Raw genomic sequence first — 16022 nt, forward strand, 5'->3', positions numbered from 1 at the left:
AAAAATCTTACGGAGTAGGCATGAGCCCTAGCACTGGGCTAGAATGATCATTGTAAATGCTTCAAAGAGAAATTATTGAAAGCATGCAAGCATTAAGCCTGCAGTCAAAGAAAAACCATATTGTGCCATGCTTTGCCAAGTTTGGCCACTTTTTCCTTTAAGGCAGCCAAGTATAGATTTGAACATACATACTAGCTGGCTCAGATAAATGTATCTATAAGTACATAATGAATGAGCTGGTTTCTGGCCCACTTAAAACACTCCATTCCAAGAAAGTAAGAGAAATAGCTTCCCTAAGCTAGAAAATGTGAAAAAAAAAAAAAGAGCTTAACTTAATCTGTAACTAGAACTATTAGAGTTGTTAAAGGGTACACCTATATTCCTAAATATTCAGGAGGCTGAGACCTGAGGATCCTGGTTTAAAGCTGGCCTGGTCAGAAAAATCCATGAGACTTTTATCTTGCAGGATGCTGGTGGCTAATGCCAGTAACCCTAACTATTCAGGAGGCTGAGATCTGAGGATTGAGGTTCAAAGCCAGCCCGGGGAACCAAAATCTGCGAGGCTCTTATCTCCAATTAACCACCAGAAAACTGGAAGTGATGCTGTGGCTCAAGTGGTAGAGCTCTAGCCTTGGGCTGAAGAACGCAGGAGTTGTCAGTAGGCTGACATCTGAAGATTGCTATTGGAAGCCAGCCCTGGCAGGAAAGCCCATGACACTCTTCTCCATGGCACTGAGGCTCAATGTGGTAGAGTGCTAGCCTTGAATGAAAAGCTCAAAGATAATACCCAGGCCCTGAGTTCAAACACCATGACCAACAAAAAAATAATAAAGCCAGAAGTCAGAAATGGAGCTGAGGCTCAAGTGGTGGAGCACCAGCCTAAAGCAAATAATCTAAGGGACTTAGGTCTAATCTAAGCACTTAGGTTATGAGTTCAAACCCCAGAACTAGTATACACCACACACACACACACACACACACACACACACACACACACACACACACACACACACACACACACACACACACGCGCGGTCAACTGGGGCTGCGTAAGAAAACCAAAAAGCTAAACAAGTTTTGGAACATGACCCTGAGCCAGAATAGCAAAAGTGGTTAGCTACATATATCTTTGTGAGTTCTTGGAAAGAAGAAAATCTGTTGAGTGATCTCAAACAATTTTTTTAAATTTAGAGAGTAAGCTAGATAGTCATTTGCATTATCACAACTCTTCTGCTCTCTGGTTTGTGATGTTTACTGATGATTAGTCATCTTCCCAGGTGTGTCCTTTCATCTGTCACAGCAAAAACAAGCTAGAATCTAAAACACTGGAACAATTTGCAGCTCAAATCCTTCCTCTGTTGCCACTTTCATTTCTCCACTGCTAAAATCCAATGATGGAAGATTTTCTAAGCTATGGAATGAAGTTTTCTGAATTTTAACATTCTAATGTTATTAGTTGGGTTCTAGAATGAAGCTCTATCTGGAGACTCATACTGCTTTTATTAAAATGCATGGGAAAAGCCTGGCGCTAGTGAATTTTACTTGTGTTCCTAGCTACTCAGGAGGCTGAGATCTGAGGATTAGAATTTGAAGGCAGCCCAGTTAGGTAAGTCCATGAGACTCTAAATCTCCAATTAATCATCAAAAAGTCCAGAGTGGTGCTGTGGCTCAAGTGGTAGAGTGCTAACCTGGAGTGAAAGAGCTTAAGGACAGCACATAGGCCCCTGAGTTCAGGCCCCAGTACTGATAGAAAAGAGGGAAGGGAGGCAGGGAGGGAGGCAGGGTCGGGAATGTGGCCTAGTAGTAGAGGGCTTGTGTAGCATGCACTAAGCCCTGGGTTTGATTCCCCAGTACCACCTATGCAGGAAATGCCAGAAGTGGTGCTGTGACTCAAGGGGTAGAGCAATAGCCTTGAGATAGCCCAAGAGTGCCCAGGCCCTAGTTCAAGCCCCAGGACTAGCAAAAAAAGAAAAAGAAAAAGAAAAAGAGTAAGAAAGCAAGGGTGGGGGGAGGGAAAGACAAAACAAGGGAGAAATGTTCTTGTCTTAATATTTAAAATATTTTTTCCTTATTTTTTCTGATCTCTTGCCATTCACCTTAATATTTGTAGGGGATGTGATGTTTCACCCTAAATTTGACCACTCTAAACAAAAGACACTGTGTTTCTCTATTCCAACAGAGGCATCCATGTCCTTCCAAGTACTTATCCTCCTGAAGTTAAGGGCTGTTTTTTTGTTTTTTGTTTTTTTTTTCCTGAAAACCAGCAGGGAAGGAGAAGGAATAGACTGGCTTGACTACTTCATAATGTTTACCTGGCCTGTAGCTTAGCATACAGCCTCAGGCTTGTATGTTCTATGACTGTAGATAAAGTTATTCTTCCACCCTACTGACATCAAGTGAAACAATTTGAAATCCCACCACACAAACAATAATAGGATCAATGCAATTAAATATAAGCTAGAAGAGGGATCAATAGTTCTCTCCTTTGTTTTTTTTTTCTTTTGGTCAGTCCTGGGGCTTGAACTCAGGGCCTGAGCACTGTCCCTGAGCTTTCTCAAGACTAGTGCTCTACCACTTGAGCCACAGCACCACTTCAGTCTTTTTCTGTGTATGTAGTACCAAGGAATCAAACCCAGGGCTTTCTACATGCTAGACAAGCACTCTACCACTAGGCCATACTCCCGGCCCCAGTTTTCTCCTTTTTTAACATCTCCCTATTTTTCTTCTCCCATTTCCTCTTGAACATAGCAGTAAGAATAATAAAAACTGAGGAACTCAGTTATTAAAATTTTAAAAAGTTCATCCCTAGCTATTCTGGAGGCTGAGATGTGAGGATCACAGTGAGACTCTTATTTCTGCTTAACCACTAAAAAAGCTGCAAGTGGAGCTGTGACTTAAGTGGTAGAATGCTAGCCTTGTGCAAAAAAGCTCTAGGACAGCTTCCGTGCCCTGAGTTCAAGCTTTGGGCTGTGCATGTGGGGGAGGAGGAGGGAGAGAGGGGAGGGAGAAGGAGAAGGGAAGGGTAAGGAAACAGCATGTGAGTGTTAACTCAAGCAGACGTGAGAAAGAAGGCAGAGAACTCAGCAGACCAGAGCAGGTTCAATTAGGGCTACAGAGAGACTCCATGTAACTCTGAGCATGGTCCAAGAAACTAAGGTTTTTTTACCTTCTAGGGTGAGACTCTTTTCCACTCTTTGTCCCATCCTGTTGCGAACTTACAGTGCAAACATTCCTATTTGGGTTTTATGGTAGGGGTATCCTTCTGACACCTACAGTCCTGCACTTTCAGATAGTGTCAGGGGTGAAGTTTTCCTGAGAACAAAGCCAATTCCCATGAGAAGGAAGGGAGAGAGTATGGGAAGGACAGAAGAGAGGGAGGGGGAGGGAGAGAAGGAGAGAGGGAGGAAGGGACGGATGGAAGGAGGGAGGGAGGGAGGGAGGGAGGAAGGAAGGAAGGAAGGAAGGAAGAAGTCACACTAACATTACTGAAAAAGGTGGAATTTAAAAAGTCACAAAGCCAGATTCTAGGGAAGGTCTGTCTTCTGTAATTACTTCCCAGTCTATATTTGCACACATTGGCACATTCACTTCCTTAACTAAGAAAGTAGATGCTGACTTGTGTCCTTTACTCCAGATGCCACCAGAAAATGTATCACTCTGCTGCTCACAGTCCTACACAGCGTATTTTCTTTCGCTTTCTTTCCTGCGCGCGTGTGCGCTCTCTCTCTCTCTCTCTCTCTCTCTCTCTCTCTCTCTCTCTCTCTCTCTCTCTCTCTCTCTCTCTTTTTCTTTTGGTGCTGATCCTGGGGCTTGATCTCAGGCCCTGGGTGCTATCCCTAAACGTTTGTGCTCAAGGCTAGCATTCTACCCCTTGATCCATAGCTACACTCCCAGTGTTTTGCTGGGTAACTAGAAACAAGTCTTTTTTTTTTTTTTTTTGCCAGTCCTGGGCTTGAGCTCAGGGCCTGAGCACTGTCCTTGGACTTTCTCAAGGCTAGAGCTCTACCACTTGAGCCTCAGCACCACTTCTGGCTTTTTTCTATGTATGTGGTACCGAGGAATTGAACCCGGGTCTTCATGCATGCTAGGCAAGCACTTTAACCACTAAGCCAAACTCCCGGCCCCTAGAAACAAGTCTTATGGACTTTCCTGATAGGGCTGGCTTTGATTCACCAGCTTCAAATCACACAGCCTCTGGCATTGCAAGGATTACAGACATAAACCAATACCATTGTATGGGAATTCAATCAGTGAGATACAGAGAATCCACATTTTGAATGGTTTAATCAGGAGTCTTTCTTAAAAAACAAAATAAAAAAAAACTAGCAACTAGGAACAGGCATGTGTCCTCCTAAATCCATGCAGCCTCAAATACCCTTAACACTGTTGGAAAACTGAGCTGTGAGAATAGTGAAGCAGAGAAAGCAGAAAAACAATCCTGACAAACCTGATGAACTGTAGTGGAGAACTGAGGAAAACTAGAAGAAGCATTGTACAAAATGGCACCTGAGCTGGGGGTGGCGGGCTAAATACAGTCAAGGTCAGGAGTCAGGGTCAAAAGAAGCTTGAGTCTCCTGAGTTCTTGGCATGGCTGGCAGGTCCAATAGCCTATTGTCCAAGTCCTCACCCCTGCCTCTAGGAATTAGGGCACACCCATCCCCTGGGGGTGGGACTTCACCATCCAGCAAGAAGACAAGGTGGGGCCAGTTAGACCCAATTCCCTATCATCCACTATGTTGCCAAAATGGTGCCAGTTAGACCCAATATCCTTATTTCAACATTACCCAACTGTTTTCTTTTCTTTTCTTTCTTTCTTTTCTTTTTCCTTTTTACCCACCCCCCTCGTATTAGTATTGGAGCTTGAACTTGAGATACTGCTATCTTGTTTGGCTCTTTCACTCAAGGCTAATGCTCTACCACATCTCCACTTCTGGCTTTGGGGTGGCTAATTAGAAATGAGTCTCTCAGACTTTTCTCTCCAGTTCAGACTTCAGCCTCCTGAATAGCTATGTTACTGGCGTGAGCCACCAGTGCTAGCTATAAAGCCTATTTTTTAAATACACATGCACACACAAATATGTGTATATAATATTAAATATTTATCATTTAAGGATTTTGATGTCTCAGAATAGTAGAAACAATATTTGAAAATGAAAAATAACCTGACTTCCTGGGCATTGGTGGCTCGTGGCTGGAATCCTAATCAGGAGTCTGAGATCGAAGGATCATAATTCAAAGCCAGCATGGACAGGGAAGTCAGGACACTCTTATCCTCAATTAATCACACACACACACACACACACACACACACACACACACACAGTCCTGAAGTGGAGCTGTGACTACAATGTAAAACACTAGCCTTAGATCAGTAAAGCTCAGAGACAGGACCTAGGTCTTGAGTTTAAGCCTCAGGACTGGTACAAGAAGAAAAAAGAAGATAACTTAGCTTGGTACAGTCTGTTCTCACAGAGGTACTCATACTCCAATCTGTGTCAAGTTTACTTTGTCTTGGGTGGTAGGGGGAACTGAACCCCAGTCCTCATGTATGCTAGGCAAATAGTCTACCATTAAACCCACCCCACCCCCAGCCCTGGGCTTTCAAGCCAAGTTATTGGGTAGTGTTGTGAAAATATGCAGTGAGAATAACCTATCTACCTTCACTGGGATCAATATTTATCTTCAAGGAGACAGACTGTTCAAAGGTCACTGGGGAATTGTTTTAGGAATTTGCCAGATTAGGATGAGAAGATAAGCGGATGTCTGCAGGAATGTTGGAAGCAACTGAAGAAACGAAGATTCTTATTCCTTGGACCCTTCCCCGGCCCCCCTTAGACTTTCCCTCTCATTCCCCAAAGAACTTCATTCTAGCCATCAGAAAATGTGGAACTTAAGGGACAGGTCTGGGCTGGAGATCAAGATAATAGCTGAATTCACTAAACATTTAAAAATGTGGCAGTGTCATGCTAATGACTTTTCAAATTTGGCCTTAACCCCTGCTGCTGGAGGCTTCCTCTGAGCCAGGGAGCTAGGAGCAGGTACAGATCTAAACCCAAGGGGGTTTGCTGTGAGAGTTGGGGGGTGGCGGGTAGGGGCGGGGTTCCTCTCAGCTACTGGAACTCCATTCCCAGTCACGTGCTTCCATAGGTTAGGTGAAGTCTGAGGTGGCTCATTGTCCTCACCCCAAGAGGTTTCTGATAAGGTGGGGGAGGGGTGTCATTAATAATTACAAGGGGCCAGGCTCAAGTAGCTCCCGCCTGGAATCCTGGCTGCTCCCTAGGCTGAGATCAGAGAATGGTGATTTGAAAGGTAGGTGGGTAGTAAGATCCTTCAGACTCTTATCTCCAAAGAGCCAGCAAAAAGCCAGCTGTGTTGTTGTTGTTATTTTGTTGTTGTACTGGGGAAACTGCAACTGCTTGGTAAAGAGTGCTTCCAAGAACACCGGAGATGAGCCAAGGTTCGAGGAGTCGCCTTGAGAAAGGTTAACATTTGGGGAATTCCCAGAGATGGAGACACCTCCCCCCACCACATTTTTTTTTTTTAAGTCTCGGGGTAAGCACTGGGGACCAGTTTGCCAGCGATCCTTGGAGCTGAGCTGTTTATAAGGTGGCAGTCAACAAAGACCCCAACCCCAGGAACTGGGCAAGGACTAAGAAGTGGCCATTGACTGACTGAAGCCAAAAGAAATGAAGCGGTGACTCCTGGCCTGAACGTCTCTGGTTCGGTGATGTGAAAGAGAAGATTAAAAGTAAGAGGAGGAGCGCGTGGGAGGCGAGCTGGACACAGCCGGCGCGAGCAGCAGGCAGCGCTTGAAAAATGTGGCCTTGGATCACAGGCCGGGGAGAGATAGGATTGTCCGGGAGGTGGAGTCAAAGAAGTTTCCTTTCTTTTTTTTTTTTTCTTTTTCTTTTCTTTTCTTTCTTTCTTTTTTTTTCTTCCTTTCTTTCTTTCTTTCTTTTTTAAAGCAAGGGAAGAGACTGGAAGCACACAATCAAAGGAAGAGTGAATAAAAGGCTGAATGCTTTAGCTACCTTTTGGGGAGAATGTCCTAGAGTGTAGTCCGGAGGATTTGGGAGGACCTGAGACCACCCCCCTGGAGGGATTAACTTTCTGCCTGAGGAGGTGAGGGTCTTGAAGGACATCTGCCTTTGCCCTTGGTGGGACAGGGGTGGTGGGGCTGAAGGTTTGAAGGGAATTTGATCAGCATCTGTCTGCAGGCTTGTATTTATTTTCAAATCCAAGCCAAACTAGATGCTGTTAGGGCCATCACGTCTGGCTGGCACTTTAAGTAAGCCTTTGATGCACAGGATTCCTTTTTTATTTTCTTTCTTTCTTTCTTTCTTTCTTTCTTTCTTTCTTTCTTTCTTTCTTTCTTTCTTTCTTTCTTTCTTTCTTTCTTTCTTGTCCTGGGGCTTGAACTCAGGGCCTGAGCACTGTCCTTGGGCTTTCTCAAGGCTAGAGCTCTATTACTTGAACCACAGCACCACTTCTGGCTTTTTTCTATGTATATGGTACTGAGGAATTGAACCTGGGTCTTCCTGCATGGTAGCACTCTATCACTTTGAGCCATTTTTTAGTGGATTAATCACTCCAATGAATGCAGATAAGAGTCTTACTGGGATTTTTTCTACCCATCCTCAGATCTCAGCCTCCTAAGATAGCTAAATGCTAGCAGATGCCTGGCTGATATACAAGATTTTTCTTTTTTAAAAATGCTAGTACTCTGGGGCTTGAATTCAAGGCTCTGTCACTTGAGCCACAGCTCCATTTCAGGCTTTTTAGTTGTTATATGGAGGAGGTATTTGTCACACTTTCCTGTCTGGACTGGTTTGGAACCTCGAATCTCAGATCTCAGCCTTCTGAGTAGCTACAGCTACAGGCATGAGCTACCAGTACTTGGCCACAATTTCTTTTCTGGTGTAGACAATAATATTCCTGTTTGACCAACTGGGAAATGGAGGCTCAGAACACTAGGCATCAACCTGAGCTAAATCTGGTTTTCTTGTCTCTTAAAGATGGAGATTTTAACCACCACTTTCAGGTAACTTTCCTTCATGCTCTAAGAATTGAAGTTAAGAAGTAATTTAAATAGTTGCTTGGAGTCAGATGCAGGAGTTTGCCAAAGATCATTCAAAATGGAAATAGAATTTTTGTTTTTAGGGAGTTGTTGCCATTGTCTATTTTAAAGGCTCTTTTGATAGTAAAACAAGTTTTTGGTATTTACTTAAATGAGGCCATTTGATGTCTGATAATGTTCTCTAATCCTGGCTATTCAAGGGAAGCTGAGATCTAGGACGCCAAAGCCAACCTTGGTAGAAAAGTCTGTGAAACTCCTATTTACAATTAGCCACAGAAAGAGTTGGAAGTGGATATGTGACTCAAATGGCAGAATACCAGCTTTGAACAACAACAAAAAATCTCAGAGATAGTGCCCCAGCCCGAAATTCAACCAAGTCCTGGGACTGGCAAAAAAAAAAAAAAAAGCCATTTGAATAAGTGGTACATAGCCTGTCTTTTGGTTTTACCGTCGGTTTTACTTCCTTTCTTAGGGATGATCTTTTTATTTCTGTGGCTTATAAGAAGGAAGCACGTTGTTTTTGAAGGTTAAGGTCAGACCCAAACTGTTTGAAATTTTTCCAATGACATATATAGTAAAAGAGACACGAGATTGTGGCATGGCTAGGTAGACCAGGAATGAGGATAGGTCCTCTGTGCTTCCAGCCTTGGAGCCCAGTTGGAGAACTGGTGAGGGAGTTAGAATTCTTGATGAATGTTGCCTGTGTCTGAGAACCTACCTATGTTTAAAGTCTACGTGAATAGCCAATGAGAAATGAGAGCCTTAGGCTGGGCGGGAGAACCTTGACTGACAGCTGTTATTGGGAGGGGGTGGGACATTCCATTTCACCAGTGACAGCTACCTGGACCCATTTGGTATTACGAGGTGATGTGACTGGGTATTAACTAACTTGTCTCACTTCAAAAGATGAAGCCAGGGCTGGGAGTGTGGCTTGTGGTAGAGTGTTAGCCTTGAGCAAATAGAAGCTCAGGGACAGTGCCCAGGCCCTGAGTTCAAGCCCCAGGACTGGCCAATAAAAAAGATGAAGCCAGGTGCTGGTGGCTCATACCTGTAATACTAGCAAAGTCAGCTGAGGCAGGAAAGCCAAAAATGGAAGTGTGGCTCAAGTGTTAGAGTGCCAGTCATTAGCAAAAAAAGGCCAAGGGTCCTGAATGTAAGTCCCAGGATCAGCACACACACACATGTGCACATGCATGTATGCACACACACACAAACAACACACACATACACAAAATGAGTTTGAACACTCTTCAGACTTGATAGAGAAATACAAATGAAAATTCTGCTAAAAGCAAATGATCAATATGTGCATTGAGGTGGTTAATAATCCACAAGAAAGCTTTGAACTAGTTGTAACTAGCATCTTAATTGTTAATAATGGCCTTTATGATTTCAGACTTCTCTGCACCGCCTCCACTCAGTCTCTGGAGCACATCTAACATTGCCACTCTTCCAAAGAATTAATAGAATTACAAGTAAGCATTGATTAATGAGAAATAAGTGCTCTGTGTTTGGTTTGGGATCATTACAAAGCAATAGCCAATGATTTATAATTCATGGCTTATGAAGCTACTAAAAATTTAATTATTACCCAAATAGTGAAACACCAGTAAGTTGCTTGAAAGTAATTTTTTACAGCGATACCTATGATTAATGCATGCTTCTGCAACTGCTTTAGGCCAAGCCCAGGTTTTACTTTGCAAACAGAAAATCATGAAACTCCTCATTATGAAGATTTGAGAAATCATCTTGAAATCTTTTCTTTTTAAATTGTTTCAATTTAAAGTTGGAAACACAGTAGAATGGTCACGTGTTCCCTCCACCCATCCTCATGCATGCATCATTCACGTATGTCCTACCATTCGCATTTTATCACAGCATGGATACTGATGGTGTCTCATTTTGCTTATGCCTGTTATCCTAGCTACTCAGGAGGCTGAGATCTGAAGATTATGGTTCAAAAACTAGCCTAGACAGGAAAGTCCATGAGACTCTTACTACCAACTAACCAGGGAAAAAGCTGCAGGAAGAGCTATGGCTCAAGTGGCAGATTGCTAGCCTCCAGTGACAAAGCCTTGTGAGAGCAGGGAGCCAAGCATCAGTACCTGCACCGATTAATAATTCCATGTTTCCTTTAAATTTTAGTTTCTTCCTAGAATGCTGATGCCAAGGTTTTCTCCTCTCTTCTCCTTTTTAGTCATTCTGCTCCTCCCGCTGGAGAGGGACCACGGGAAATTTTTAGATGAATGCTTGGGCCTGATTGAGGCCTGAGCCTGTGGGTGAGTTGGGCTCCCTGGTTAGGATCTAAAGCAGCCTGACGGACTCCACCCTAAAGCTGGAATTGCAGAATTGTGTCTGAATTATTCTAATACCGAAGTCTGCCATTTTGCAATTGCTCAGCAATAAGTAACTCTTGTCAGTACTCAACTGTTGGTCAGGCATTGTCTGGAACAGTTTCCTTGCTTTTAGGGTTTTGTTTGTTTTGTGCAGGTACTAGGGCTTGAACTCAGGACCTAGGCACTATTCTTTTTTTCTTGGTCTTTTGTGGAGCCAGGGCATTGTCCCTGAGCTCTTTCACACTAGGCTAATGTTCTACCACTTTGAGCCACAGTGCCATTTCTTGTTTTTCTAGTGGTTTACTGGCAATGAATCTTACTGACTTTTCTGCCTTGCCTAGCTTTGAACCTGAGTCCTCAGATCTCAGCCTTCTAAGTAGCTAGAATTACAGGCAAGAGTCGCCCACACCCAACTTCCTAAACTTTTTCATTTAGGACTCTACCACTAGTGCCATCACTCCACTTCCAGCTTTTTGGTAGTTCATTAGAGATAAAAGTTTCATGGTTGGGAGTGGGGAAGGGAAATAGGGACAAAAAAACACGAGAAGGGGCATCAGTGTATGAGAAGTAATGCACCTACTACCTGACAAATGTAACTGTAACCCCTCTATACATTATCCTGACACCCCCCCCCCAAAAAAAAAGTTTCATGGGGCCGGGAGTTTGGCCTAGTGGTAGAGTGCTTGCCTAGCATGCACGAAGACCTGAGTTGGATTCCTTGGTACTACATACTTAGAAAAAGCCAGAAGTGGTGCTGAGGCTCAAGCAATAGAGTTCTAGCCTTGAGAAAAATCCAGGGGCACTCCTCAGGCTCTGAGCTTAAGCCCAGGACTGGCAAAAAAGAAAAAAAAAAAAGTTTCATGGTAGGAAATGGGGCCTCAGGCCTTGAGTACAAGCCCTGACAAAAACAAAAACAAACAACCCCCCCCCCGCAAAAAAAAAAAATAAAGAGTCATGGTCTTTTTTTGCCCAGGCTGGCTTCAAACAACAATTCTTAGATCTCCACCTTCTTAGCAGCTAAGATTACAGGTATGAGCCACTGGTGCCTGGCTTGTTTACTTGTTTTTGAGGCAATCCAATTATGTAGGCAAGGATAATATTGAACCCTGCACTCAGAAGGAGTGCTGGGGTTCTAAGTCTTCTGTGTCACTCTGTGTTTTTTGTTTTTATTTTTTATTGTTGGGGTAATGTATAAGGGGGTTACAGTTACATTCGCCAGGTAGTAGGTGCATTACTTCTCACACATTGATACCCCCTCCCATGTTTCTGTCCCCATTTCCCTCCCTCCACTCCCTTCCCAATCATCTTGTTTCCCCCTTTCTGTTTTGTGTCACTCTATGTTTAACCCTCACATCAGATCTGGGAAGTAGATAGTAATAGTCCTGTTTTGTGATGAGTAAAAGTAGATGGAGAAAGGCTAAATAACTTCCATAAAGTCAAAACATAGGAAGTAGAGGGAGCTGGGCTTCCCATCCAGGTAGTATGGCTTTAAAAGCTCGGTTTCCTTTGGTTTTTAAATAGTGGGCTTAAACTCGCATCTGTCCAAATACAGGACACCACACCCAAAGAATGCATTAGGCCATTTAGTAAGTGGACCATTAAAACACTCATGAGTATTTCTTCTGACAAAGGAAAACTATGGTGGAATGCTGGTGGCTTAAAACTAGCTGTTCAAGAGGCTGAGATCTGAAAACTGTATGAAGCCAGGAAGGACAGGAAGGTCTATGAAATCCTTTTTCTTTCTTTCTTTCTTTTTTATGGGTTTTGAACTCAGGGTTTGGGTACTATGCCTGAGTTTCTTCACTCAAGTCTAGAGCTCTACCACTTTGAGCCACAGTACCACTTCTGGTTTCCCGGTGGTTAATTGGAGATAAGGGTCTCATGTACTTTTCCTGCCTGGGCTGGCTTTGAAACATGATCCTCAAAGTTTAGACTCCTGAGAGCTAGGATTAAAGCATGAGCCACAAGCTCCTGGTGAGATTCTTTATGTCTGTCCTGGGTTTGAGCCCAAACACCAGCTTTTGCTGGTTTACTGAAGATAAGAGTTTCCACTGACTTTTCCTGGTTGGGCTAGTTTCAAATGTTGATCTTGGCCTCTTGGGTCGCTAAAATTGCCGGAGGAAGCCACCAGCACTCACAGGCCATAGAGTCTTATCTCCAGTGAATTACCAAAAAGTCAGAAATGGAGCGGTGGCTCAAGTTGTAGAGCCTCAGCACTGTGTGAAAAAGCTAAAGGAGAACTTGAGATCAGGGGCCTGTACTAGCAAGCATGAACACACACACACACACACACAGACACACAGACACACAGACACACACACTCATGCACGCACCAACAACAACCACATATTGGGCATTTGATAAGTATATGAGATGAATAAATGAAACTTTACAACATTCTTGATGCTGGAGGGGGCTTGGAGTTTACTCTTGCTGTACCACAAGCTTCTTAAACTTTTTCTAGCAAAATTTTCTCATGATGGAGGAAGATTAGTCAATATTTTCAACTCTTGTGAAAACTTTTAATATCCATATATATATTATTCAGTATTGTATTTATAGCCATTTAAAACCATATAATAGAACTTTTAAAAATTGGGTATATGGGCCAGGAGTTTGGCCTAGTTGTAGAGTGCTTGCCTAGCATGCACGAAGACCCAGGTTTGATTCCTCCACATGCATAGAAAAAAAACCAGAAGTGGTGCTGTGGCTCAAGTGGTAGAGCTCTAGCCTTGAGAAAGCCCAAGGACAGCACCCATGCCCTGAGTTCAAGCCCCAGGGCTGGCAAAAAAAGAAAATGCCACAAGACTCATTTCTAGTTAACCAATAAAAACCCAGGAGTAGAGCTGTGGTTCAGGTGTAGAGTTTTAGATAGACAGACAGAATCTCAGTACTGCCAAAAGAAAGCAAGAGGGATGGAGACAGGCTGGGTACCAGTGGCTCACACCCGTAACCCTAGCTACTCAGGAGGCTGAAGGAGATGCTGAGTTTGAGGCCAGCCTTCACTATATAGTGAAATAATTCATAGTATACTAATAGTTTTATCTGTTTAAATGTTTACTAATGCCCAATATCATACAACTCTTAGACCACTGTGAGTTTTAATGGCCCCATCTTCCATTACGTACTTCATAAGCATTTCAACGACAGGGACATAAGACGTAGAACTCCTTCAGGTTAACATTCTATTGTGTGGTTCCTTAATCTGAGGCCCTCCCTACTTAACCACGAGCCTAACCGTACCGTGCGTGGTGTGCTTTTATCATCTCCAGCGACAGCCAAGGGAGCTGGGAAGGTCAGAGTTGTCCTGGGTGGAACCTTCAGGAATGCAGAGGTCCTGATCTGGGCCCCGGGCGACAGCCTAGGCTCGGCTTCTGTCCCCAACTCTCCCTGAGGATCTTTCCCAGTCTTCCAGGCCAGGTGGAGTTGCGCAAAGGCGGGCGCCCCAGGCGCAGGTCCTTCGGGGCCAGCTCCTGTTGTGTGCAGCCCAGGGTTCCTCCTCTCACCCTGCTGCCCCGCCCAGGGGTGAGCTCCACCCAGCCATCTCTCTTTCTGTCCTAGCGTGTGCAGCCCAGGCAGGAGCTAAGCCGCGCGGCCATTGGCGCCTCCCCGGCGGCATCATGGTCCAATTGTTGGCTTCGGAAGTTCAGCAGCTCCTCCACAACAAGTTTGTGCTCATCCTGGGGGACTCAGTGCAGAGGGCCGTGTACAAGGACCTGGTGCTCCTGCTGCAGAAGGACTGCCTGCTGTCTCCCAGCCAGCTCAAGGCCCGGGGTGAGCTGAGCTTCGAACAAGATGAGCTCGTGGCGGGCGGCCAGTGGGGCCACATGCACAACGGGACGCACTACCGCGAGGTCCGCCAGTTCTGCTCGGATCACCACCTGGTGCGTTTCTATTTCCTCACGCGCGTGTACTCGGAGTACCTGGAGGACGTCCTGCGCGAGCTGCAGGGCGGCGAGCACGCGCCCGACGTGGTCATCATGAACTCCTGCCTGTGGGACATCTCCCGCTACGGGCCTCACTTCTGGCCCAGCTACCAGCAGAACCTGGAGAGCCTGTTCAGTCGCCTGGATCAGGTGTTGCCCAAGTCCTGCCTCCTGGTGTGGAACACGGCCATGCCCGTGGGTAAGAAAATCAAGGCCGGCTTCCTGCCTCGCAAGGGCCCTCCCGCCCCCAAGACGGCCGACGTGCTCACGGCCAACTTCTACAGCTCCCAGGCCGCCCGGAAACACCATTTCGACGTGCTCGATTTGTTCTTCCACTTCCGGCACTTCAAAAAGTACCTGCAGGGGGACGGGGTGCACTGGAACGAGCACGCCCACCGCCACGTCTCCCACCTCCTGCTGGCCCACGTGGCCGATGCCTGGGGCGTGGACCTGCCCGACCGCCGCGGCGGCCTGGGCGGCGGCGCCATCGACTACGGCCCACCGGAAGCCCAGGCGCCGTCCCCGCCCCCGGGGGACTGGGATCCGCCCCCCCGCCCGCCCTCCCTGCCACGCCCTCCGCCCGGGCCCCGCGCCCTGCTGCCCCCCCCACCCCCGGGCTCCCGCCCGCCGCTGCTCCCCCTGCCGCCCCCGCTGCCGCTCTCCATCCGTCTGCCCCCCATGGGGCCTCCCTTCGCTCCCTATCCCCAAGACTCCTATTTCTCCTCCGACCACTTTTTCCAGTCGGATCAATTTTATTTCCTTTCAGACGCCCCCGCCATGCACAATCACCCGGATTTCGCCTTCGACACGGACTATGCCTACGGACCCCAGCCTCCCATGCCCGGCCTCCCCCCACCCTGTTACCGACAGTCCAACCCTATGGTGCACAGAGGCTTCCCCCGGTATGTGGCTCAGGGCCCCTACAGGCCCTGGAGGGGGAAGCCCAGGAGGCCCCGGAGGCGGCCGGCCTACTCAGAATCCAGGCCTCAGTAGAGGGGCCCGAAGCAGCCGGTTGCCTCCCTGGTGGCTGGGGGCCCTCGTTGACTGACTGACCCCTGACTTTGCTAATTTAAGCCTTCGTGGTTCACGGTAGGCGGGTGGGGAGACTTGGGTCTTGTTTGTCTTTGTTTGGGATTTGTTTTAATTCTCCCATGAAGGGAGACAAGGGCAGTCACACCTTACGGATGTCTGTCCTCTCTTTCTGCCTCCTCGTTCCCTGTCCTTTTTGTAAAATAAATAAATAAATAAAACTGCACTTGTAGGAATTGGTTGGCACGAGTCGTTGTGGGATTTTTGTGTTGGTGTGTAATGCGTGACTTCTAGGGGTTAGACAATTAGCTTTGCGTGAGGACATTATCAGCTGAATGAATAATTGTGGTGCCTACAGAGCAGTCTTTAAAATGAATGTTCTGGTTGGGCATCTCTAATGCTAGCTAGCACTTGGGAAGCTGAAAGAAAAGGAGAGGGAGTTTGACCTAGCCTTAGTTATAGTAAGACCATGTATTGTTTTTTTTAATACTTTAAATACAAGGCTCTTAGTCATACTGGACTAATAAAATGTTACTACTTTAGCTGAAATGATCAAGATAAAGGGTGCGACTAAAGTCTCTCAAGTTCTGGGAATGTGGCTTAGTGGTGGAGTGCTTGCTTAGCATGCATGAAACCCTGGGTTCCTCAGTGCTA

The 16022-nt window shown here is 45.8% G+C and overlaps 1 protein-coding gene across 3 annotated transcripts in view; it reads left to right on the plus strand.

Moving 5' to 3' along the window:
- Window positions 1-15394, plus strand: part of Pced1b (PC-esterase domain containing 1B) — a 61821-nt gene extending 46427 nt beyond the window's left edge. For 2 of the 3 annotated variants that reach the window (XM_090324632.1, XM_090324640.1), the window contains exons 2-4: window positions 6546-6748; window positions 6966-7122; window positions 13975-15394. In XM_090324632.1, the coding sequence (XP_090180758.1) occupies window positions 14034-15332 (1299 nt within the window). In that variant the 5' untranslated portion in view covers window positions 6546-6748; window positions 6966-7122; window positions 13975-14033 and the 3' untranslated portion in view covers window positions 15333-15394. The remainder of the gene's footprint in view (window positions 1-6545; window positions 6749-6965; window positions 7123-13974) is intronic. The other variant, XM_090324647.1, reaches the window with a different exon arrangement.
- The last annotated feature ends 628 nt before the right edge of the window (window positions 15395-16022 follow it).

The sequence above is a fragment of the Megascapheus bottae genome, chromosome 2 (genome assembly GCF_031878675.1).
Source record: "Megascapheus bottae isolate mThoBot1 chromosome 2, mThoBot2.hap1, whole genome shotgun sequence".
Classification (NCBI taxonomy): domain Eukaryota; kingdom Metazoa; phylum Chordata; class Mammalia; order Rodentia; family Geomyidae; genus Megascapheus; species Megascapheus bottae.